Source organism: Aythya ferina (genome assembly GCF_964211825.1).
Source record: "Aythya ferina genome assembly, chromosome: 36".
NCBI lineage: Eukaryota > Metazoa > Chordata > Aves > Anseriformes > Anatidae > Aythya > Aythya ferina.
Genome location: NC_140333.1, coordinates 605,683 through 631,708, shown reverse-complemented (window position 1 = coordinate 631,708; position 26,026 = coordinate 605,683). Strand labels below are relative to the sequence as shown.

The 26,026-nt window shown below is 57.9% G+C and overlaps 1 protein-coding gene across 26 annotated transcripts; it reads right to left on the bottom strand.

Moving 5' to 3' along the window:
• Positions 1-3,609: 3,609 nt before the first annotated feature.
• LOC311426040 (purine nucleoside phosphorylase-like) lies at positions 3,610-25,467 on the bottom strand. 26 transcript variants are annotated; one of them, XR_014686521.1, is made up of 9 exons: positions 25,452-25,467; positions 20,408-20,571; positions 18,106-18,209; positions 14,206-14,381; positions 11,422-11,603; positions 6,638-7,587; positions 6,568-6,607; positions 5,514-6,509; positions 3,610-5,205 (listed from the first exon to the last, which is right to left on the bottom strand). XR_014686521.1 is itself a non-coding variant. In XM_084502136.1 (6 exons), exons 1-6 carry the CDS (start codon positions 25,460-25,462, stop codon positions 7,316-7,318), a joined length of 909 nt encoding a protein of 302 aa, XP_084358262.1. In that variant the 5' UTR covers positions 25,463-25,467; the 3' UTR covers positions 5,450-7,315. The 26 variants fall into 26 exon arrangements, 1 of the variants encoding a protein (XP_084358262.1); XR_014686518.1 differs by having other exon boundaries at positions 6,568-7,587; XR_014686519.1 differs by having other exon boundaries at positions 6,596-7,587.
• Between the last annotated feature and the right edge of the window lie 559 nt (positions 25,468-26,026).

The window sequence follows — 26,026 nt, the reverse complement described above, 5'->3', positions numbered from 1 at the left end:
CCGAGGCCCCGCCCCCTCCCCGCCGCCGCCATTTTGAAGGGGGGGGGGGGCGTTAATTAACAGCGGGGCGTTAATTAGGGGAGGGGGGGGGCGGCCCCAAAACCCATTGGGGGGGTAAAAAAACGCCCGGAGATCACCCCCGGGCTCTTTTTGGGGCAATTTAGGGCGTTTTTGGGGTATTTTTAAAGGATTTTCCCCCGCCACCTTCACTTGCCTTTGCCCGCCCCTCCCCCACCCCGGGGAACCCCCCCCACGCCCAGCGGGGGAGGGGGGAGGGGCGGTGACGTCACGGGGGGGACCCGAAAAGGGGGGTCCCGAGGGCCATAGGGGGGCCCTATGGGGGCTATAGGGGCCTATGGGGGTCCTATAGGGCCTATAGGGGGCTATGGGGGCCCTATAGGGTCCATAGGGGATCCCCGGCCCTATAGGGCCCCATAGGATCCATAGGGGACCCCCGGACCCTATAGGGACCCCCCCGTACCTATAGGGTCTATAGGGGACCCACGGCCCTATAAGGGCCCCCCCGGACCCTATAGGGCCCTATGGGATCCATAGGGACTCAGGGCCCTATAAGGACCCCCCCGGCCCTATAGGGCCCCATAGGATCCATAGGGGACCCCCGGACCCTATAGGGACCCATAGGGGACAAATGGCCCTATAAGAACCCCCCCAGCCCTATAGGGCCCTATGGGGTCCATAGGGACTCAGGGCCTTATAAGGACCCCCCTGGACCCTATAGGGCTCTATAGGAACTATAGAGGACTTAGGGCCCCATAGGGGACCCACAGCCCTATAAGGACCCCCCTGGACCCTATAGGAACTATAGGGGACCCATGGCCCTATAAGGACCCTCCCGGCCCTATAAGGAACTATAGGGGACTCAGGGCCCTATAGGGGACCCACGGCCCTAAAAGGGCCCCCCCGGACCCTATAGGGCCCCATAGGGTCCATAGGGGACCCCCGGACCCTATAGGGACCCCCCCGTACCTATAGGGTCTATAGGGGACCCACGGCCCTATAAGGGCCCCCCCCGGACCCTATAGGGCCCTATGGGGTCCATAGGGACTCAGGGCCTTATAACGACCCCCCAGACCCTACAGGAACTATAGGGGACCCATGGCCCTATAGGGCCCCCCCGGAACCTATAGGGCCCCATAGGGTCCATAGGGGACCCCCGGACCCTATAGGGACCCCCCTGTACCTATAGGGTCCATAGGGGACCCATGGCCCTATAAGGCCTCCCCCGACCCTATAGGGCCCCATAGGGGACAAATGGCCCTATAGGGACCCCCCCGGACCCTATAGGGCCCTATGGGATCCATAGGGACTCAGGGCCCTATAAGGACCCCCCTGGGCCCTATAGGAACTATAGGGGACCCATGGCCCTATAAGGACCCCTCCCGGCCCTATAGGGCCCTATAGGGACTATAGGGGACTCAGGGCCCCATAGGGGACCCATGGCCCTATAAGGACCCCCCCGACCCTATAGTCCCCCCTTGTGCCCCTATAGGGACCTCCCCGTGCCCCTGTAGGACCCCCATGACCCTATAGGACAACCCTCTTCCCCTATAGCTCCCCTGTGCCCGTACAGGAACCCACACGCCCCTATAGGACCCCCCTGTCCCAGTGTCCCTATAGGACCCACGTGACCCTATAGGACCCCCCCCTTCCCCTATAGCCCCCCTGTGCCCCTATACGACCCACACGATCCTATAGGCCGACCCCCTGACCCTATAGCACCCCCCATGACCCTATAGAGCCCCCCCCCCGACCCCATGACCCTATAGGACACCCCCATGACCCCCTGACCCTATAGGACACCCCCACGACCCTAAAGGACCCCCCATGTCCCTATAGGACCCCACATGACCCCCATGACCCTATAGGACACCCCCACGACCCTATATCCCCCCCCCGTGACCCTATAGGACCCCCCTGACCCTATAGGACCCCCCCTGTTCCCCTATAGGACCCCCATGACCCTATAGCCCCCCCCCGCCCCTATAGGACCCCCATGACTCCCCCGACCCTATAGGACCCCCCATGACCCTATAGGACCCCATATGTCCCCATGACCCTATAGGACACCCCCACGACCCTATATTCCCCCCCCCGTGCCCCTATAGGACCCTCCTGACCCTGTAGGACCCCATATGACCCCCTGACCCTATAGGACCCCCTATGACCCTATAGGACCCCCCCCTTCCTCTATAGCCCCCCTGTGCCCCTATAGGACCCCCATGACCCCCATGACCCTATAGGACCCCCCCCCGCCCCTATAGGACCCCCCCATGACCCCCTGACCCTATAGGACCCCCTATGACCCTATAGGACCCCCCCCTTCCCCTATAGCCCCCCTGTGCCCCTATAGGACCCCCCTGCCCCTATAGGACCCCATATGTCCCCATGACCCTATAGGACCCCCCATGATCCTATAGGACCCCCATGACCCTATAGGGCCCCCCCCGACCCCATGACCCTATAGGACACCCCCATGACCCCCTGACCCTATAGGACCCCCCTTGCCCCTATAGGACCCCCATGACCCTATAAGACCCCCCCATGACCCCTTGCCCCTATAGGACCCCCCCCGACCCTATAGGGCCCCCATGACCCTATAGGACCCTCCCCGACCCCATGACCCTATAGGACCCCCCCTTGCCCCTATAGGACCCCCCCAGCCCCTATAGGGCCCCTCTGACCCTATAGGACCTCCCCATGACCCCCTGACCCTATAGGACCTCCCCATGCCCCTATAGAACCCCCATGACCCTATAGGACCCCCCTGCCCCTATAGGACCCTATATGTCCCCATGACCCTATAGGACCCCCCATGATCCTATATGACCCCCATGACCCTATAGGACCCCCCTTGCCCCTATAGGACCCCCATGACCCTATAAGACCCCCCCATGACCCCTTGCCCCTATAGGACCCCCCCCGACCCTATAGGGCCCCCATGACCCTATAGGACCCTCCCCGACCCCATGACCCTATAGGACCCCCCCTTGCCCCTATAGGACCCCTCTGACCCTATAGGACCCCTCTGACCCTATAGGACCTCCCCACGACCCCCTGACCCTATAGGACCCCCCTTGCCCCTATAGGACCCCCATGACCCTATAAGACCCCCCCATGACCCCTTGCCCCATAGGACCCCCCATGACCCTATAGGACCCCCCCGACCCTATAGGACCCCCATGACCCTATAAGACCCCCCCATGACCCCCTGACCCTATAGGACCCCCTATGACCCTATAGGACCCCCGCCCCTATAGGACCCCCCCTGCCCCTATAGGACCCCATAGGACCCCCCACGACCCTATAGCCCCCCCGCCCCTATAGGACCCCCCCATGACCCTATAGGACCCTATAGGACCCCCCCGACCCTATAGGACCCCCCCTTCCCCTATAGCCCCCCCCGCCCCTATAGGACCCCCCCCTGACCCCATAGGACCCCATAGGACCCTATAGGGCCCCCCCAGGAGGGCCCCCTCATTAGGAGCCCCGCCCCTCCCCCGCCCCGCTCATTAACGCCCCCGCTAACGAGCTGCGCCCTCAAGGCCCCTCCCCCACCCCCCCACCCCCCCGGCAACGCCCACGGCCTCATTTGCATAATCGCGCTCTTTAATGAGGGCTCTTAATTAATTAATTAATTAATTAACGACGCCTAATTAATTAATGACACCTAATTAATGAACCGCGCCTAATTAAGGAGTTTCCGACCTAATTAAGGAGCCGCGCCTAATTAATCCGGGACTCCTAATTAACCGGGGGGGGGGGGTTGGAGCTAATTAATTAATGAGGAATTAATTCCTAATTAATTCCTAATTAATTCCTAATTGATTCCTAATTAATTAGGAATGGATTAATTAGGAGGGAATTAATTAGGAGTGAATTAATTAGGAAATTAATTAATTAGGAAATGGTTCCTAATTAATTAGGAATGAATTAATTAGGAGTGAATTAATTAGGACTGAATTAATGAGGACTGAATTAATGAGGGATTAATTAGGCACACGGCGTTAATTGGGGGCTGGGGGAGGGGTAATTAATGCCCGGCGTTAATGAGGGGGTGGTCCCGGGGGGGGACATGGGATTAACACGGGATTAACACGGGATTGAATCTGGATTAACATGGGATTGACACGGGATTGGCACGGGATTGAATCTGGATTGACACCGGATTGACACAAGGTGGAATCTGGATTGACACCGGATTAACACGGGATGGACACGGGACTGAATCTGGATTAACATGGGATTGAATCCGGATTAACACGGGATTGGCACAGGACTGAATCTGGATTGACACGGGATTGAATCTGGATTAACAGGGGATTGACACCGGGTAGAATCTGGATTGACACGGGATTAACACGGGATGGACACGGGATTGAATCTGGATTGACACGGGATGGACACAGGACTGAATCTGGATTGACACGGGATTGAATCTGGATTAACATGGGATTAACACAAGGTGGAATCTGGATTGACACGGGATTAACACGGGATGGACACGGGACTGAATCCGGATTGACACGGGATTGACACAGGATGGAATCTGGATTGACACGGGATTGACACGGGACTGAATCTGGATTAACACGGGATTGACACGGGATTGAATCTGGATTGACACGGGATGGACACAGGACTGAATCTGGATTGACACGGGATTGACACGGGATTAACACGGGATTGACACCAGGTGGAATCTGGATTAACACGGGATTAACACGGGATGGACACGGGACTGAATCCGGATTGACACGGGATTGACACAGGATGGAATCTGGATTGACACGGGATTGACACGGGACTGAATCTGGATTAACACGGGATTGACACGGGATTGAATCTGGATTGACACCGGATTGGCACGAGGTGGAATCTGGATTGACACCGGATTAACACGGGATGGACACGGGACTGAATCTGGATTAACACGGGATTGACACAAGGTGGAATCTGGATTAACATGGGATTAACACGGGATTGGCACGGGATTGAATCTGGATTGACACGGGATTGAATCTGGATTAACATGGGATTGACACCAGGTGGAATCTGGATTGACACCGGATTAACACGGGATTGACACAGGATTGAATCTGGATTGACACGGGATGGACACAGGACTGAATCTGGATTGACACGGGATTGACACGGGATTAACACGGGATTGACACCAGGTGGAATCTGGATTAACACGGGATTAACACGGGATGGACACGGGACTGAATCTGGATTGACACGGGATTAACATGGGATTGACACGAGGTGGAATCTGGATTGACACGGGATTAACACGGGATGGACACGGGATTGAATCTGGATTAACACGGGATTACCACGGGGCCGAATCGGGATTAACACGGGAGTGACACGGGGATTGAATCCGGATTAAAACGGGCTTGACACGGGATTGACACGGGACTCGATCTGGATTAACACGGAATGTAATCTGGATTAACACGGCACTGACACGGGGTAGAATCCGGATTAACACGGGATTAACACGGGATTAACACGGGATTGACACGGGATTGACACGGGATTGACACGGGGATTCAATCCGGATTAACACGGGATTAACACGCTAACAACATGTGTCCGTCCTCCCAGCATGCAGTGGCAGCGGGGCCGTGTCCTTAGCGTGTTCTCCGTGTCCTTAGCATGTTGCGGCCCGGGGCCCTTACCCTGTGGGCGTCCTTAGCGTGTTCTTAGCATGTTGTAATCCCACGCGTGTTCTCCTTAGCGTGTTGTAATCCTTAGCATGTTCTTAGCATGTTGTAATCCCACACGTGACATCCTTAGCGTGTTGTAATCCTTAGCATGTCCTTAGCATGTTGTAATCCCACACGTGTCCTCCTTAGCGTGTTGTAATCCTTAGCATGTCCTTAGCATGTTGTAATCCCACACGTGTCCTCCTTAGCGTGTTGTAATCCTTAGCATGTCCTTAGCATGTTGTAATCCCACACGTGTCCTCCTTAGCGTGTTGTAATCCTTAGCATGTCCTTAGCATGTTGTAATCCGCAGCGTGTCCTCCTTAGCGTGTCCTTAGCGTGTTGGCGTGGCCCTTGGCACGTCGCCGCCCTTAGCGTGTCCTAAACATGTCCTAGTCGCCCTTAGCGTGTTCTGTGTATGTTCTGGTCCCCCTTAGCGTGTCCTACCCATGTTATAACCGTTCGCATGTCCTACCCATGTTATAATCCCCCTTAGCGTGTCCTACACATGTTCTGGTCCCCCTTAGCATGTTCTACCCATGTCCTGGTCCCCCTTAGCATGTCCTATATATGTTCTGGTCCCCCTTAGCGTGTTCTACCCATGTTATAACCCTTCCCATGCCCTATACATGTTATAATGCCCCTTAGCATGTCCTACCCATGTCCTACCCATGTTATAGTCACCCTTAGCATGTCCTACCCATGTCCTACTCCCCCTTAGCATGTCCTATATATGTCATAGTCACCCTTAGCATGTCCTATGTATGTTCTGGTCCCCTTAGCATGTCCTACCCATGTCACCACCCTTAGCATGTCCTATATATGTCATAGTCACCCTTAGCATGTATTACACATGTCACCACCCTTAGCATGTCCTTCCCATGTCCTACCCATGTCATAGTCACCCTAGCGTGTCCTACCCATGTCCTAGTCACCCTTAGCATGTCCTATGTATGTTCTGGTCCCCCTTAGCATGTCCTACCCATGTCCTACCCATGTCCCCACCCTTAGCATGTTCTATGTATGTCCTGGTCCCCCTTAGCATGTCCTAAACATGTCACCACCCTTAGCATGTCCTACCCATGTCATGGTCCCCCTTAGCGTGTCCTAAACATGTCCCCACCCTTAGCATGTCCTAAACGTGTCCTGGTCCCCCTTAGCATGTCCTATATATGTCATAGTCACCCTTAGCATGTATTACACATGTCACCACCCTTAGCATGTCCTTCCCATGTCCTACCCATGTCATAGTCACCCTAGCGTGTCCTACCCATGTCCTAGTCACCCTTAGCATGTCCTATGTATGTTCTGGTCCCCCTTAGCATGTCCTACCCATGTCCTACCCATGTCCCCACCCTTAGCATGTTCTATGTATGTCCTGGTCCCCCTTAGCATGTCCTACCCATGTCATCACCCTTAACATGTCCTACCCATGTCACCACCCTTAACATGTCCTACCCATGTTATAGTCCCCCTTAGCATGTCCTAAACATGTCACCCCCCTTAACATGTCCTAAACATGTCCTGGTCCCCTTAGCGTGTCCTACCCATGTCCTCACCCCCCCCCCCGCCCCATTCCGTGATCACGCGTGTCCCCCCGCGTCCAGACGCGGGGCCAGGCGTGCCAGCAGCTCCCGCAGGTGCCGGGCCCCGGCCTCGGCCGCCTCCAGCACCTCCTGGTGCCCGGCCGGGGGGTCCCGGGGGGTCGCGGGGGGTCCCGGGGGGTCCCGGGGGGTCGCCGTGTCCCCCCCCCCGTCCTCGGGGGGCAGGGGGGTGGCGTTGGTGATCAGCGACAGCCCCAGCACCCGCAGCCCGCAGTGCCGCGCCGCCACCGCCTCCGCCACCGTGCTCATGCCTGGAAGAAAGGGGGCGGGACACGCTAAGGACACGCTAAGGACACGCCAAGGGACCCCGGTGTCCCCCCTCCTACGCCCCCCGACCCCAATTTTTAGGGTTTTCCCACTCTTTTCTATCATTTTCTATCATTATTTATCGTTATTTTGCTCTTTTGGGGGATTAGTGTGTTTTACACGTATGTTCTTAGCGTGTTCTTGGCATGATCGCGGTCCTATATGGGTTAGGGAGGGGTTTTGGGGGAAGAAAAGGGGTTTTGGGGTGGTTAAGGGGGAATTAGGGGGATATTGGGGGCTTAGCATGTTCCTAGCGTGTTCATATCATGTTCCTAGCATGTTTTAGCATGTTCTTAGCATGAAATTAGCATGATATTAGTGTGTCTTAGTGTATTATTAGGGTGTCTTGGTGTGTTATTGGGGTGTCTTAGCGTGTTTTTAGCATGTTTTAGCGTGTTATTAGGGTGTTTTGAGCATGTTTGGGGTCTTGTTTGGGTCTCAGGGTCTTGCTCATGCCTAAAGAGGGCCAGGACACGCTAAGGACATGCTAAGGACACGCCAAGGGACCCCGGTGTCCCCCCTCCTACGCCCCCCGACCCCAATTTTTAGGGGTTTCCCGCTCTTTTCTATCATTTTCTATCATTATTTATCGTTATTTTGCTCTTTGGGGTGTTTTCATATTGGACATGTATGTTCTTAGCATGTTCTTGGCATGATCGCGGTCCTATATGGGTTAGGGAGGGGGTTTGGGGGAAGAAAAGGGGTTTTGGGGTGGTTTAGGGGGATTTAGGGGGATATTGGGGGCTTAGTGTGTTCCTAGCGTGTTCTTAGCATGTTCCTAGCATGTTCTTAGCATGTTATTGGCATGTAATTAGGGTGTCTTAGTGTATTATTAGGGTGCCTTGGTGTGTTATTGGGGTGTCTTAGTGTGTTTTTAGCATGTCTTAGCGTGTCATTAGGGTGTTTTGAGCGTTTGGGGTCTTGTTTGGGTCACAGGGTCTTGCTCATGCCTAAAGAGGGCCGGGACACGCTAAGGACACGCTAAGGACACGCTAAGGGCCCCCGGTGTACCCCCTCCTACGCCCCCCGACCCCAATTTTTAGGGGTTTCCCGCTCTTTTCTATCATTTTCTATCATTATTTATCGTTATTTTGCTCTTTGGGGTGTTTTCATATTGGACATGTATGTTCTTAGCATGTTCTTGGCATGATCGCGGTCCTATATGGGTTAGGGAGGGGTTTTGGGGGAAAAAAAGGGGTTTTGGGGTGGTTTAGGGGGATTTAGGGGGATATTGGGGTGTTAACATGTTCCTAGCGTGTTCCTAGCATGTTCCTAGCATGTTCTTAGCATGAAATTAGCATGATATTAGTGTGTCTTAGTGTATTATTAGGGCGCCTTGGTGTGTTATTGGGGTGTCTTAGCGTGTTTTTAGCGTGTCTTAGCGTGTCATTAGGGTGTTTTGAGCGTGTTTGGGGTCTTCTTTGGGTCATAGGGTCTTGCTCATGCCTAAAGAGAGCCAGGACATGCTAAGGACACGCTAAGGACACGCCAAGGGACCCCGGTGTCCCCCCTCCTACGCCCCCCGACCCCAATTTTTAGGGTTTTACCACTATTTTCTATCATTTTCTATCATTTTTTATCATTATTTTGCTCTTTGGAGGAATTGGTGTATTGGACATGTATGTGCTTGGCATGTTCTTGGCATGATCGCGGTCCTATATGGGTTAGGGAGGGGTTTGGGGGGAAGAAAAGGGGTTTTGGGGTGGTTTAAGGGGATTTTAGAGGGATATTGGGGGCTTAGCATGTTTCTAGCGTGTTCCTAGCATGTTCCTAGCGTGTTCTTAGCATGTTCTTAGCATGTTTTGGGGTTTATTTGGGATCTTTTAACATGGGGGTGGTTTTGGGGTGGTCCTGGGGGGTTTCTGAGTGGGTTTTGGGGGGATTTCTGGGGGTTTTGGGGTAGTCCTACACGGTTTTGGGGTGTTTTTGAGGGGTTTTGGGGTATTTTAGGGGTTTTGGGGTATTTCCGTGGGGTTTTGGGGTAGTTCTGTGGGGTTTTTGGGTAGATCTGTGGGGTTTTTGGGGTAGTTGTGTGGGGTTTGGGGGAATTTGTGTCGTTTTGGGGAAATTCTGAGGGGTTTGGGGGTATTTCTGTGTAGCTTTGGGGTATTTATGTAGGGTTTTGGGGTATTTCCGTGGGATTTTGGGGTGGTCCTACATGGTTTTGGGGTGTTTCCGTGGGATTTTGGGGTATTTCTATGGGTTTTTAGAGTATTCCCTTGTACTTTGGGGTTATTTCCCTGGGGTTTTGGGGTGTCCCTACATGGTTTTGGGGTATTTGTATGGTTTTGGGCTACTTCCCTGGGGTTTTGGGGTGTTTCTACATGGTTTTGGGGTATTTGTGTGGTTTGGGGCTATTTCTATGGGGTTTGGGGCTGTTCCTACATGGTTTTGGGGTGTTTGTGTGTCTTTTGGGGTGGTCCTACATGGTTTGGGGCTATCTCTGTGGGGTTTTGGGTTACTTCTGTGGGATTTTAGGCTACTTCCATGGGTTTTGGCCTATTCCCGTTGGATTTGGGCCTACTCCCATGGGATTTGGGGCTAATCCCATGGGATTTTGGGCTACTCCCATGGGATTTTGGGCTAATCCTATGGGATTTTGGCCTATTCCTGTTGGATTTTGGTCTACTCCCATGGATTTTGGGCTACTTCCATGGGATTTTGGTCTACTCCCATGGGATTTTGGTCTACTTTCATGGGATTTTGGGCTAATCCCATGGGATTTTGGCCTATTCCTGTTGGATTTTGGCCTAATCCTATGGATTTTGGGCTAATCCTATGGGATTTTGGCCTAATTCCATGGGATTTTGGCCTAATCCCATGGGATTTTGGCCTACTCCCATGGGATTTTGGGCTAATTCTATGGGATTTTGGCCTAATCCTATGGGATTTTGGCCTAATCCTATGGGATTTGGGGCTAATCCCATGGATTTTGGCCTAATTCCATGGGATTTTGGCCTAATTCCATGGGATTTTGGCCTAATCCTATGGATTTGGGGCTAATCCCATGGGATTTTGGCCTAATCCCATGGGATTTTGGCCTACTCCCATGGGATTTTGGCCTACTCCCATGGGGTTTGGCCTAATCCCATGGGATTTTGGCCTAATCCCATGGGATTTTGGCCTACTCCCATGGGATTTGGGGCTAATCCCATGGATTTTGGCCTAATCCCATGGGATTTTGGCCTACTCCCTTTGGATTTTGGCCTACTCCCATGGGGTTTTGGCTATCTCTGTAGGGTTTGGGGCTACTCCCTTGGATTTTGGCCTATTCCCGTTGGATTTTGGGCTACTCCCATGGGATTTTGGCTATCTCTGTAGGGTTTTGGGCTACTCCCTTGAATTTTGGTCTACTTTCATGGGATTTTGGTCTACTCCCATGGGATTTTGGTCTACTTTCATGGGATTTTGGGCTAATCCCATGGGATTTTGGCCTATTCCTGTTGGATTTTGGCCTAATCCTATGGATTTGGGGCTAATCCCATGGATTTTGGCCTACTCCCATGGGATTTTGGCCTATTCCTGTTGGATTTTGTCTACTCCCATGGGATTTTGGGCTAATCCTATGGATTTGGGGCTAATCCTATGGGATTTTGGCCTAATCCCATGGGATTTTGGCCTAATCCTATGGGATTTTGGCCTAATCCCATGGGATTTTGGCCTAATCCCATGGGATTTTGGCCTAATCATATGGGATTTCGCCCCCCCCATGACATTTTGGACCCCCCCCTTTTGGGATTTTGCCCCCCCCCCGTCCCCGACCCCCCCACGGGACTCACCCACGGCGTCGGCGCCGATGCGCTGCAGGAAGCGGCACTCGGCCACGGTCTCGTAGCTGGGGCCGCCCACCCCCACGTAGACCCCCTCGCGCGCCCGCAGCTCCGGGGGGGCCATTTCCAGGGCCAGGCGCCTCAGCTCGGGGTCGTAGGCGTCCAGCATGGGGGGGAAACGAGGCCCGAAGCTGTTTTTTTGGGGGAAAAAACGCAAAAAACGGGGTTTTGGTGCGTCAACGGGCGGCGTGACGGCGTCGGGTTGCCTACGGCACGGTGGAGACCCCGACCAAAATCGGGGGGGGTTTGGGGGTCTTCGGGTTGGCTGCGGCGCGGTGGAGACCCCAAAAAGGTCTTGGGAGGTCACCAAGATGGCCACCAAGACCCCAAGATGGCCACCAAGACCCCAAGATGACCACCAAGCCCCCAAAATGACCCCAAAACCCCCCAAGATGACCCCAACGGTGTCCCCAAGCCCTCCAAGATGACCAGCAAGACCCCAAAATGACACCAAAGACCCCAAAATGACCCCAAAACCCCCCAAATGACCCCAAAACCCAACAAGATGACCCCAAACCCCCCCAGATGACCCCAAGTTGACCACCAAGACCCCAAGTTGACCTCCAATGTCCCCAAGATGCCTACCAAGACCCCAAGATGACCCCAAAACACCCCAAATGACCCCAAAACCCAACAAGATGACCCCAAAACCCAACAAGATGACCATGAGACCCAACAAGATGACCCCAAAACCCCCAAATGACCCCAAAACCCAACAAGATGACCCCGAAACCCAACAAGATGACCCCGAAACCCCCAAGATGACCCCGAAACCCAACAAGATGACCCCAAAACCCAACAAGATGACCCCAAACCCCCCCAAGATGACCCCAAGTTGACCACCAAGACCCCAAGTTGACCACCAAGACACCCAATATGACTACCAAGACCCGAAGTTGACCCCAAACCCCCCGAGACGTCCCCAAAACCCCCCGAGACGCCCCCAAACCCCCCGAGACGCCCCCAAACCCCCCAAGTTGACCCCGAACCCCCCCAAGATGACCCCAAGTTGACCACCAAGACCCCAAGTTGACTACGAAGCCCCCCAAGATGCCTACCAAGACCCAAAGATGACTACCAAGACCCCAAAATGACCACCAAGCCCCCCAAGATGACCCCAAAACCCAACAAGATGACCCCAAAACCCAACAAGTTGACCACCAAGACACCCAATATGACTACCAAGACCCCAAGTTGACCCCAAAACCCCCCAAGACGCCCCCAAAACCCCCCAAGATGACCCCAAAACCCAACAAGATGACCCCAAAACCCAACAAGATGACCCCAAACCCCCCCAGATGACCCCAAGTTGACCACCAAGACCCCAAGATGACCCCAAAACCCAACAAGACGACCCCAAAACCCAACAAGATGACCCCAAAACCCAACAAGATGACCCCAAACCCCCCAAGTTGACCCCAAAACCCAACAAGACGCCCCCAAACCCCCCAAGACGCCCCCAAGATGACCACCAAGACCCCAAGTTGACCACCAAGCCCCCCAAGACGACCCCCAAACCCCCCAAGATGACCCGAAACCCCCCCAAGATGACCCCAAAACCCAACAAGATGACCCCAAAACCCAACAAGATGACCCCAAAACCCAACAAGATGACCCTCAACATCCCCAAGTTGACCACGAAGACCCCAAGATGACCACCAAGCCCCCCAAGATGACCCCAAAGACCCCAAGATGACCCCAAAACCCAACAAGTTGACCACCAAGCCCCCAAGACGACCCCAAAACCCAACAAGATGACCCCAAAACCCAACAAGATGACCCCAAACCCCCCCAAGATGACCCCAAGTTGACCACCAAGACCCCAAGTTGACCCCAAAACCCAACAAGACGACCCCAAAACCCCCCAAGATGACCCCAAGTTGACCACCAAGACCCCAAGATGACCCCAAAACCCAACAAGACGACCCCAAAACCCAACAAGACGACCCCAAAACCCAACAAGACGACCCCAAAACCCAACAAGATGACCATGAAACCCAACAAGATGACCCCAATACCCCCCAAGATGACCCCAAAACCCAACAAGATGACCCCAAACCCCCCAAGACGCCCCCAAAACCCCCCAAGATGACCCCAAGTTGACCACCAAGCCCCCCAAATGACCCCAAAACCCAACAAGATGACCCCAAAACCCAACAAGTTGACCACCAAGACCCCAAGTTGACCCCAAAACCCAACAAGATGACCCCAAAACCCAACAAGACGTCCCCAAACCCCCCAAGACGACCCCAAAACCCCCCAAGACGCCCCCAAACCCCCCCGAGACGCCCCCAAAACCCAACAAGATGACCCCAAAACCCAACAAGATGACCCTCAACATCCCCAAGTTGACCACCAAGACCCCAAGTTGACTACCAAGACCCCCCAAGATGACCCCAAAACCCCCAAGATGACCCCAAAACCCCCCAAGATGACCCCAAGTTGACCACCAAGACCCCCGAGATGACCCCAAATGACCCCAAAACCCCCCGAGACGCCCCCAAAACCCCCCAAATGACCCCAAAACCCAACAAGATGACCCCAAAACCCCCAAGATGACCCCAAGATGACCACCAAGACCCCAAGTTGACCCCCAAACCCCCCGAGACGCCCCCAAAACCCCCCAAGATGACCCCAAGATGACCCCAAAACCCAACAAGACGCCCCCAAACCCCCCCGAGACGCCCCCAAACCCCCCGAGACGCCCCCAAAACCCCCCCCGAGCCCCCTCACCGCTCATCGTTGACCCCCACCAGGGGCCCGCGCCCCCCGAGGCCGGGCAGGTCGATGTGGTCCTTGATGACCATGAGGTCCCCGGGGCCCAGCGCGGGGTTGAGGCCGCCGGCGGCGTTGGTCAGCACCAGGGTGCGGACCCCCAAAAGGCGCAGGACCCGCACCGGGAGCACCACCTGGTTTTGGGGGCAAACGGGGGGATTTGGGGGCATTTTGGGGGTTTGGGGGCATTTCGGGGGATTTCGGGGCATTTTGGGGGATTTCGGGGCATTTTGGGGGATTTTGGGGCATTTTGGGGGGTTTGGGGGGGTTTTGGGGCGGTTTGGGGGGGTTTTGGGGCGGTTTGGGGGGATTTGGGGGGATTTTGGGGGGGTTTTGGGGGGTTTGGGGGGGTTTGGGGGGATTTGGGGGGATTTTGGGGCATTTTGGGGGGATTTGGGGTGAGGAACGTTGGGTTGAGGAACGTCAAGGTTGAAGGATTTTGGGGCATTTTGGGGGATTTTGGGGTTTTGGGGGAATTTGGGGGATTTGGGGGATTTGGGGGGATTTGGGGGGGGAGCACCACCTGGTTTGGGGGGCAGACGGGGGGATTTGGGGGCATTTCGGGGGGATTTGGGGGGATTTGGGGGGGATTTGGGGGGATTTGGGGGGGTTTGGGGGGATTTGGGGGGATTTTGGGGGGATTTGGGGGATTTGGGGGATTTGGGGGGATTTGGGGGGTTTTGGGGCATTTCGGGGGGATTTGGGGGGTTTTGGGGGGATATGGGGAGTTTTGGGGGGGGAGCACCACCTGGTTTTGGGGGGGATTTGGGGTCAGAGGGGGGGATTTGGGGGCATTTCGGGGGGATTTGGGGGGTTTTGGGGGGTTTGGGGGGGGGTTGGGGGGTTTGGGGGGGATTTGGGGGAGTTTGGGGGAGTTTGGGGTGGGTTTAGGGGGGTAAATGGGGGATTTGGGGGGGAAAATGGGGGGTTTGGGGGGATTTATGGGGATTTGGGGGGGATTTGGGGGGATTTGGGGGCATTTCGGGGGGATTTGGGGGGTTTTGGGGGGGTTTGGGGGGATTTGGGGGGTTTTGGGGGATTTTGGGGGGTTTGGGGGGGTTTTGGGGCATTTTGGGGGATTTTGGGGGTTTTGGGGGATTTGGGGGGATTTGGGGGATTTGGGGGTTTTAGGGGATTTGGGGGGATTTGGGGATTTGGGGGGAGCACCACCTGGTTTGGGGGGGATTTGGGGGGATTTGGGGCATTTCGGGGGGATTTGGGGGGTTTTGGGGGGATTTGGGGGGGATTTGGGGGGTTTTGGGGGGATTTGGGGGGTTTTAGGGGATTTGGGGGGTTTGGGGGGTTTTGGGGATTTTAGGGGATTTAGGGGGTTTGGGGGGATTTGGGGGGATTTGGGGGTTTGGGGGTGGAGCACCACCTGGTTTGGGGGGGATTTGGGGGGATTTGGGGGCATTTCGGGGGGATTTGGGGGGATTTGGGGGGGTTTGGGGGGTTTGGGGGGCATTTCGGGGGGATTTGGGGGGTAAATGGGGGATTTGGGGGTTTGGGGGGGAGCACCACCTGATTTTGGGGGGGTTTTGGGGTCAGAGGGGGGGATTTGGGGGCATTTCGGGGGGATTTGGGGGGTTTTGGGGGGGTTTGGGGGGATTTTGGGGCATTTTGGGGGGATTTGGGGGGTTTTGGGGCATTTTGGGGGGATTTGGGGGGTTTGGGATGAAGAACGTTGGGTTGAGGAGCGTTGGGTTGAGGAACGTCAAGGTTGAAGGATTTTGGGGCATTTTGGGGGATTTTGGGGGTGAAGGATTTGGGGTGAAGGATTTTGGGGTGAAAAACTTGGGATTGAGGGATTTGGGGTGAAGGACTTGGGGGGGGGACTTGGGGGGGACCCAAGGGGCCCCCAGGAGCACCCGAGGGACCCCTCCAGCCCCATAGCGCCCCATAACCCCCACCCCACACCCCTCCCAGCCCCACATCACCCCATAGATTCCACCCCCAGCCCCATAGCGCCCCATAACCCCCCACCCCACACCCCCCCAGCCCCATAGCACCCACCCCCAGCCCCACATCACCCCATAGATTCCACCCCCAGCCCCACATCACCCCATAACTCCCTCCCCCAGCCCCATAGCGCCCCATAACCCCCACCCCACACCCTCCCACCCCCACCCCACACCCCTCCCAGCCCCATAGCTCCCCCCCAGCCCCACATCACCCCATAACTCCCCCCTCCAGCCCCATAGCGCCCCATAGCTTCCACCCCCAGCCCCATAGATTCCACCCCCAGCCCCACACCACCCCATAACCCCCTCCCCCTGCCCCACATCACCCCATAGATCCCACCCTCCACCCCATATCACCCCCCTCCAGCCCCATAGCGCCCCATAACTCCCTCCCCCAGCCCCACATCACCCCATAGATTCCACCCCCAGCCCCACATCACCCCATAACTCCCTCCCCAGCCCCATAGCTTCCACTCCCAGCCCCATATCACCCCCCTCCAGCCCCATAGCGCCCCATAACTCCCTCCCTCCACCCCATAACCCCCTCCCCCAGCCCCATAGCGCCCCATAGATTCCACCCCCAGCCCCATAACTCCCACCCCCAGCCCCATAGCGCCCCATAACCCCCACCCCACACCCCCCCACCCCCACCCCACACCCCTCCCAGCCCCACAGCTCCCCCCCCAGCCCCATAGCGCCCCATAACTCCCACCCCCAGCCCCACATCACCCCATAACTCCCCCCTCCAGCCCCATAGCGCCCCATAGCACCCCATAGATTCCACCCCCAGCCCCATAGCGCCCCATAACCCCCCACCCCACACCCCCCCAGCCCCATAGCACCCACCCCCAGCCCCACATCACCCCATAGCTTCCACCCCCAGCCCCATAGATTCCACCCCCAGCCCCACATCACCCCATAACTCCCTCCCCCAGCCCCATAGCGCCCCATAACCCCCACCCCACACCCCCCCACCCCCACCCCACACCCCTCCCAGCCCCATAGCTCCCCCCCAGCCCCACATCACCCCCCTCCAGCCCCACATCACCCCATAACTCCCACCCCCAGCCCCACATCACCCCATAGATTCCACCCCCAGCCCCATAGATTCCACCCCCAGCCCCATAGCGCCCCATAACTCCCTCCCCAGCCCCATAGCGCCCCATAGATTCCACCCCCAGCCCCATAACTCCCACCTCCAGCCCCATAGCGCCCCATAACTCCCTCCCTCCACCCCATAACCTCCTCCCCCAGCCCCACAGCACCCCATAGATTCCACCCCCAGCCCCATAGATTCCACCCCCAGCCCCATAGCGCCCCATAACCCCCACCCCACACCCCCCCACCCCCACCCCACACCCCTCCCACCCCCACCCCACACCCCTCCCAGCCCCACAGCTCCCCCCCCAGCCCCATAGCACCCCATAACCCCCACCCCCAGCCCCACATCACCCCATAGCTTCCACCCCCAGCCCCATAGATTCCACCCCCAGCCCCACACCACCCCATAACCCCCTCCCCCTGCCCCACATCACCCCATAGATCCCTCCCTCCACCCCATATCACCCCCCTCCAGCCCCATAGCACCCCATAACCCCCACCCCCAGCCCCACATCACCCCATAGATTCCACCCCCAGCCCCACATCACCCCATAACTCCCTCCCCAGCCCCATAGCTTCCACTCCCAGCCCCATAACTCCCTCCCCAGCCCCATAGCGCCCCATAACCCCCACCCCCAGCCCCACATCACCCCATAGATTCCACCCCCAGCCCCATAGCGCCCCATAACCCCCACCCCACACCCCCCCACCCCCACCCCCCCCCCCCCCCCAGCCCCACCCCACACCCCCCCCAGCCCCACATCCCCCCCCCCAGCCCCACACTTGTGGGTCGCACCTGGCTGGGGCTGTATCCCTCGTAGAGGTGGAAGCGGCCCTGCAGCACCGCGCACGGCGTCGCCCCCAGGCGGCCCAGCACCAGGCGCCCCGCGTGGCCCGACACTGGGGGGGCAGCGCCCCATAAGTGGGGGGCCCTGCCCCACAAGTAGCCCCCCCGACCCATAACTGGGACCCCTTGACCCGTAAGTGGCCGTCCCATAACCTCCCGGCCCCATAAGTAGGCCCCAAGTGCCCCATAAGTGGCCCCCCTGACCCATAAGTGGGACCCCCTGACCCATAAGTAGCCCCTCTGACCCATAAGTGGGACCCCTTGACCCATAAGTGGGACCCCTGGACCCATAAGTGGCCACCCCATAACCTCCCGGCCCCATAAGTGGGCCCCAAGTGCCCCATAAGTGGCCCCCCGACCCATAAGTGGGACCCCCTGACCCATAAGTGGGCCCCAAGTGCCCCCCAAGTGCCACCCCATAGCCCCCCTGACCCATAAGTGGGGGGCCCTGCCCCATAAGTAGTCCCCCCGACCCATAAGTGGGACCCCTTGACCCGTAAGTGGCCATCCCATAACCTCCCGGCCCCATAAGTGGGCCCCAAGTGCCCCATAAGTGGGACCTCATGACCCATAAGTGGGACCTCTGCCCCATAAGTGGGGGGCCCTGCCCCATAAGTAGCCCCCCCGACCCATAACTGGGACCCCTTGACCCGTAAGTGGCCACCCCATAACCTCCCAGCCCCATAAGTGGGCCCCAAGTGCCCCCCGAGTGCCACCCCCTGCCCCATAAGTGGGACCTCTGCCCCATAAGTGGGACCCCATGACCCATAAGTGGGACCCCTTGACCCATAAGTGGGGCCTCTGACCCATAAGTGGGCTCCAAGTGCCCCCCAAATCCCTCCCAAGTGCCCCCCAAAGTGCCACCCCATAGCCCCCCTGCCCCATAAGTGGGACCCCCTGACCCATAAGTAGCCCCCCCGACCCATAAGTGGGACCTCTGACCCATAAGTGGGGGGCCCTGCCCCATAAGTAGCCCCCCCGACCCATAAGTGGGACCCCTGGACCCATAAGTGGCCACCCCATAACCTCCCGGCCCCATAAGTGGGCCCCAAATCCCCCAAATCCCCCCTAAATCCCCCATTTTCCCCCCATTTACCCCCCAAATCCCCCCTAAACCCACCCCAACCCCCCCCAAATCCCCCCCAAATCCCCCCAAATCCCCCCAAATCCCCCCCAAAATCCCCCCCAACCCCCCCGACCCCATTAAATCCCCCAAATCCCCCCATTTTCCCCCCAAATCCCCCCTAAATCCCCCATTTTCCCCCCATTTTCCCCCCCAAATCCCCCATTTACCCTCCTAAACCCACCCCAAACTCCCCCAAATCCCCCCAAATCCCCCCCAAATCCCCCCCAAATCCCCCCCAAACCCTACTAAACCCCCCGACCCCATTAAATCCCCCATTAAATCCCCCCTAAATCCCCCATTTACCCCCCAAATCCCCCCCAAACCCCCCATTTTCCCCCCAAATCCCCCCTAAACCCACCCCAAACTCCCCCAAACTCCCCCAAATCCCCCCCAAATCCCCCCAAACCCCCCCCAAACCCCCCCCAACCCCCCCCGACCCCACTAAATCCCCAAAATCCCCCCATTTACCCCCCAAATCCCCCCTAAATCCCCCATAGACCCCCATAAATCCCCCATTTACCCCCCCAAATCCCCCCCAAATCCCCCAAATCCCCCCCAAATCCCCCCCAAATCCCCCCAAATCCCCCCCAAACCCCCCCAAACCCCCCCCGACCTCACTAAATCCCCCAAATCCCCCCATTTACCCCCCAAATCCCCCCTAAATCCCCCATAGACTCCCATAAATCCCCCATTTACCCCCCTAAACCCACCCCAAACTCCCCCAAATCCTCCCCAAATCCCCCCAAATCCCCCCCAAATCCCCCCCAAACCCTACTAAACCCCCCGACCCCATTAAATCCCCCCTAAATCCCCCCAAACCCCCCATTTTCCCCCCCAAATCCCCCATTTACCCCCCTAAACCAACCCCAAACCCCCCCAAATCCCCCCCAAATCCCCCCAAACCCCCCCAAATCCCCCCCAAACCCCCCCCGACCCCATTAAATCCCCCAAATCCCCCCATAACCCCAACAAATCCCCCATTAACCCCCCATAAATCCCCCATTTTCCCCCCCAAATCCCCCCTAAACCCCCCCCAAATCCCCCCCAAATCCCCCCAAATCCCCTCCCAACCCCAATAAATCCCCCCAAACCCCCCCGACCCCACTAAATCCCCCAAATGCCCACCGGTGCTGCGGGGGAAGTGGGGGATGTCCCCGTAGTCCAGGTGCTGGGGGGCCGCCAGCTCCTGGGCCAGGGCCCCCAGCCCCGAGCCGCAGACCAGGGCCACCCGCGGGGGCTCGGCCGCGCGCCCCAAAACCCAGGAGGCCGCCTCCGAGCACGCCTCGTAGCTGTAGGGGGGAGAAAGTTATAGGGTCACCCCATAGAAGAGCCCCAGGGGGGGTTATGGGGTCAACCGAGACCATTGGGGTCAACCAAAACCCATTGGAAGACCATTGGGGTCAACCAAGGTCTATAGGGTTGGCTATGGGGTCAACCAAAACCCATAGGGTTGGCTATGGGGTCAACCAAGACCCATTGGGGTCAACCAAAACCCATAGGGTTGGCTATGGGGTCAACTAAGATCTATAGGGTGGGTTATGGGGTCAATCAAGACCTATGGGGTCAACCAAAACCCATAGGAAGACCATTGGGGTCAACCAAGACCCATAGGATCATCAATGGGGTCAACTTAGATCTATAGGGTGGGCTATGGGGTCAACCAGGATCTATAGGATGAGCATTGGGGTCAACCAAGACCCATAGGGTTGGCTATGGGGTCAACCAAGATCTATAGGATGGGTTATGGGGTCAACCAAGACCCATGGGGTCAACCAAAACCCATAGGGTTGGCTATGGGGTCCACCGAGCCCCATGGGGTGGGTTATGGGGTCGCCCCGAGCCGCAGACCAGGGCCACCCGCGGGGGCTCGGCCGCGCGCCCCAAAACCCAGGAGGCCGCCTCCGAGCACGCCTCGTAGCTGTAGGGGGGAGAAAGTTATAGGGTCACCCCATAGAAGAGCCCCAGGGGGGGTTATGGGGTCAACCGAGACCATTGGGGTCAACCAAAACCCATTGGAAGACCATTGGGGTCAACCAAGGTCTATAGGGTTGGCTATGGGGTCAACCAAAACCCATAGGGTTGGCTATGGGGTCAACCAAGACCCATTGGGGTCAACCAAAACCCATAGGGTTGGCTATGGGGTCAACTAAGATCTATAGGGTGGGTTATGGGGTCAATCAAGACCTATGGGGTCAACCAAAACCCATAGGAAGACCATTGGGGTCAACCAAGACCCATAGGATCATCAATGGGGTCAACTTAGATCTATAGGGTGGGCTATGGGGTCAACCAGGATCTATAGGATGAGCATTGGGGTCAACCAAGACCCATAGGGTTGGCTATGGGGTCAACCAAGATCTATAGGATGGGTTATGGGGTCAACCAAGACCCATGGGGTCAACCAAAACCCATAGGGTTGGCTATGGGGTCCACCGAGCCCCATGGGGTGGGTTATGGGGTCGCCCCGAGCCGCAGACCAGGGCCACCCGCGGGGGCTCGGCCGCGCGCCCCAAAACCCAGGAGGCCGCCTCCGAGCACGCCTCGTAGCTGTAGGGGGGGAAAAGTTATAGGGTCACCCCATAGAAGAGCCCCAGGGGGGGTTATGGGGTCAACCGAGACCATTGGGGTCAACCAAAACCCATTGGAAGACCATTGGGGTCAACCAAGGTCTATAGGGTTGGCTATGGGGTCAACCAAAACCCATAGGGTTGGCTATGGGGTCAACCAAGACCCATTGGGGTCAACCAAAACCCATAGGGTTGGCTATGGGGTCAACTAAGATCTATAGGGTGGGTTATGGGGTCAATCAAGACCTATGGGGTCAACCAAAACCCATAGGAAGACCATTGGGGTCAACCAAGACCCATAGGATCATCAATGGGGTCAACTTAGATCTATAGGGTGGGCTATGGGGTCAACCAGGATCTATAGGATGAGCATTGGGGTCAACCAAGACCCATAGGGTTGGCTATGGGGTCAACCAAGATCTATAGGATGGGTTATGGGGTCAACCAAGACCCATGGGGTCAACCAAAACCCATAGGGTTGGCTATGGGGTCCACCGAGCCCCATGGGGTGGGTTATGGGGTCGCCCCGAGCCGCAGACCAGGGCCACCCGCGGGGGCTCGGCCGCGCGCCCCAAAACCCAGGAGGCCGCCTCCGAGCACGCCTCGTAGCTGTAGGGGGGGAAAAATTATAGGGTCACCCCATAGACACACCCCAGGGTGGGTTATGGGGTCAACCAGGATCTATAGGGTGGGTTATGGGGTCAACCGAGACCATTGGGGTCAACCAAAACCCATTGGAAGACCATTGGGGTCAAGCAAGACCCATGGGGTTGGCTACGGGGTCAACCAAAGAGTGTAGGGTGGGCTATGGGGTCAACCAAAACCCATAGGATGGGTTATGGGGTCAATCAAGACCCATAGGATCATCAATGGGGTCAACCAAGATCAATAGGGTGGGCTATGGGGTCAACCAAAGAGTGTAGGGTGGGTTATGGGGTCAACTGAGACCCATGGGGTGGGTTATGGGGTCAACCAAGACCTATGGGGTCAACCAAAACCCATTGGAAGACCATTGGGGTCAACCAAGACCCATAGAATGGGCTATGGGGTCAACCAAAACCCATAGGGTGGGTTATGGGGTCGATTCGGATCTATAGGGTGGGTTATGGGGTCAACCAAGACCCATTGGGGTCAACCAAAACCCATAGGATCATCAATGGGGTCAACCAAGACCCATAGGATGGGTTATGGGGTCAACCAAGATCAATAGGATCATCAACGGGGTCAACCAGGATCTATAGGATTGGCTATGGGGTCAACCAAGACCCATAGGGTGGGTTATGGGGTCAACCAAGACCCATAGGATGGGTTATGGGGTCAACCAAGATGTGTAGGGTGGGTTATGGGGTCAACCAAGATCAATAGGATGAGCATTGGGGTCAACCAAGACCCATAGGATCATCAATGGGGTCAACCAGGATCTATAGGGTGGGTTATGGGGTCAACCAAGACCTATGGGGTCAACCAAAACCCATAGGAAGACCATTGGGGTCAACCAAGACCCATAGGATGATCAATGGGGTCAACCAATATCTATAGGGTGGGCTATGGGGTCAACCAAAACCCATAGGGTGGGTCATGGGGTCAACCAAAACCCATAGGATGAGCATTGGGGTCAACCAAGATCAATAGGATCATCAATGGGGTCAACTAAGATCTATAGGGTGGGCTATGGGGTCAACCAGGATGTGTAGGGTGAGCATTGGGGTCAATGGGTTATGGGGTCAACTGAGACCCATAGGGTCAACCAAGACCCATAGGGTTGGCTATGGGGTCAACCACAACCTATGGGGTGGGTTATGGGGTCAACCAGGATCTATGGGGTGGGCTATGGGGTCAACCGAGCCCCACAGGATGAGCATTGGGGTCAACGGAGCCCCACTGGGCCCTATAGCCTGCCCCATAGGCCCCTCCCAGCCCTATAGCAACCCCATAGAGCCCCCCAGCCCCATAGCCAGCCCCATAGCAACTCCCCAGCCCCATAGAGGCTCCCTCCAGCCCCATAGCCTGCCCCATAGTGACCCCAGGGCCCCATAGCGACCCCATAGAGACCCCTGGGCCCCATAGAGGCCCCATAGCGACCCCATAGCGACCCCCCAGCCCCATAGCCTGCCCCATAGAGCCCCCTAGCCCTATAGCGACCCCATAGAGCCCCCCCAGCCCCATAACCTGCCCCATAGCGACCCCTGTGCCCCATAGAGACCCCATAGCCTGCCCCATAGGGACTCCCAAGCCCCATAGACACCCCCTAGCCCCATAGCGACCCTATAGGGGCCCCTCCAGCCCCATAGCGAGCCCCATAGCGCCTCCTGAGCCCCATAGCGAGCCCCACAGAGCCCCCCCAGCCCCATAGCCTGCCCCATAGAGACCCCTGAGCCCCATAGCAACCCCTAGGCCCCACAGCCTGCCCCATAGCGACCCCCCAGCCCCATAGCCTGCCCCATAGAGCCCCCTAGCCCTATAGCTGGCCCCATAGAGACCCCCCAGCCCCATAGAGACCCCCCCAGCCCCATAGCCTGCCCCATAGAGCCTGCTGAGCCCCATAGCGACCCCATAGGGGCCCCCCCAGCCCTATAGCCAGCCCCATAGAGACCCCCCCAGCCCCATAGCCTGCCCCATAGAGCCCCCCTAGCCCTATAGCCAGCCCCATAGAGACCCCCCAGCCCCATAGCGAGCCCCATAGAGGCCCCATAGAACCCCCCAGCCCCATAGCCTGCCCCATAGAGCCCCCCCAGCCCCATAGGGACCCCCCCAGCCCCACAGCCTGCCCCATAGCGACCCCCCAGCCCCATAGCCTGCCCCATAGAGCCCCCTAGCCCTATAGCTGGCCCCATAGAGACCCCCCCAGCCCCATAGAGACCCCCCCCAGCCCCATAGCCTGCCCCATAGAGCCCCCCTAGCCCTATAGCCAGCCCCATAGGGGCCCCCCAGCCCCATAGAGACCCCCCCAGCCCCATAGAGACCCCCCCCAGCCCCATAGCGAGCCCCATAGAGGCCCCATAGACCCCCCCCAGCCCCATAGCCTGCCCCATAGGGGCCCCCCAGCCCCATAGCGACCCCCCCAGCCCCATAGAGACCCCCCCAGCCCCATAGGGCCCCCCCTGCCCCATAGCCTGCCCCATAGCGACCCCCAGGCCCCATAGGGACCCCATAGGGGCCCCCCCCAGCCCCACAGCGCCCCCCACGTGACCCCTCCCCCCACGTGACCCCTTCCCGCTCCGCCCCGCCCCCTCCCCTCCCCAACCCGGAAGCCGCGCGCTGATTGGCCGCCGGGGGGGCGGGACAGCGCGGCGGCGCCTTCCCATTGGCTGAGCCCCCACAGCACCACCCGGAAGCGCTCCCAGACCCCCAAAACCCCCAGAAAAGGCCTCAATCACCCTAATTAGCATCTAATCAACGTCTAATTAGCATCTAATTAGCATCTAATTTGCATAAGGGGCTAATTAGGGGGGGTAGGAACCAAAAAGCGGGGGGCGGAACCAAAAGCGCGGGGTCGCGGCGCCGCCCGGAAGCCCCCGGGGGGACACCGAGAGCGGGGCCCCCCCCTAAAGGGTCCCCCCCCCCCCCCCGGGGGGTTCTGCGCATGCGCGCCCCGCGCTCACCTCCCCTCCATAGCAACCGGCCCCGACTGCGCCCCCCCCCCCCCCGGGAGCTGCCCTTATAAGGGGGGTGACGTCATAAAGGGGGCGTCGCGGCCCGGCCAATGGGGAGGGAGAGGGAAGGGGGAGGAGAGGGGTTGCTATGGAGACGGAGGGGAGCGGGGGGTCACGTGATGGAGGGAGCCAATGGGGAGAGAGGGAGGGGAAAGGGAGGGGCGGTTGCTATGGAGACGGGGGTGGAAAGGGGTGGGGGTCACGTGATGGCGGGAGCCAATAGGAGAAGGGGAAGGGGAGCGGTTGCTAGGGAGACGGGGGGTGGAGGGGGGTGGATAGGGTCACGTGAGGCGAATGAGCCAATGGGAGGGGAGAAGGCGGGAAAAGGGAGGAGCGGTTGCTATGGGGACAGGGGGAGGTGGCCGGAAGGGGATCACGTGATGACAGGGAGCCAATGAGGGGGCAGGGGAGCGGCGGGCGGGTGGTTGCTATGGAGACGGGGGGGGTGGGGGGAGGTCACGTGATGAGCGGGAGCCAATAGGAGGAGAGAGGGAGGGGAAAGGGAGGGGCGGTTGCTATGGGAA

What these genes read in the sequence shown, in the direction of transcription:
- LOC311426040 (XM_084502136.1), bottom strand. An exon ending in CCACTTCCCCCGCAGCACCG is followed by an intron (nt 18,210 to 20,407) that starts GTGGGCATTTGG and finishes CTGCCCCCCCAG; the next exon opens with TGTCGGGCCACGCGGGGCGC. An exon ending in CATCGGCGCCGACGCCGTGG is followed by an intron (nt 7,588 to 11,421) that starts GTGAGTCCCGTG and finishes CCTTTCTTCCAG; the next exon opens with GCATGAGCACGGTGGCGGAG.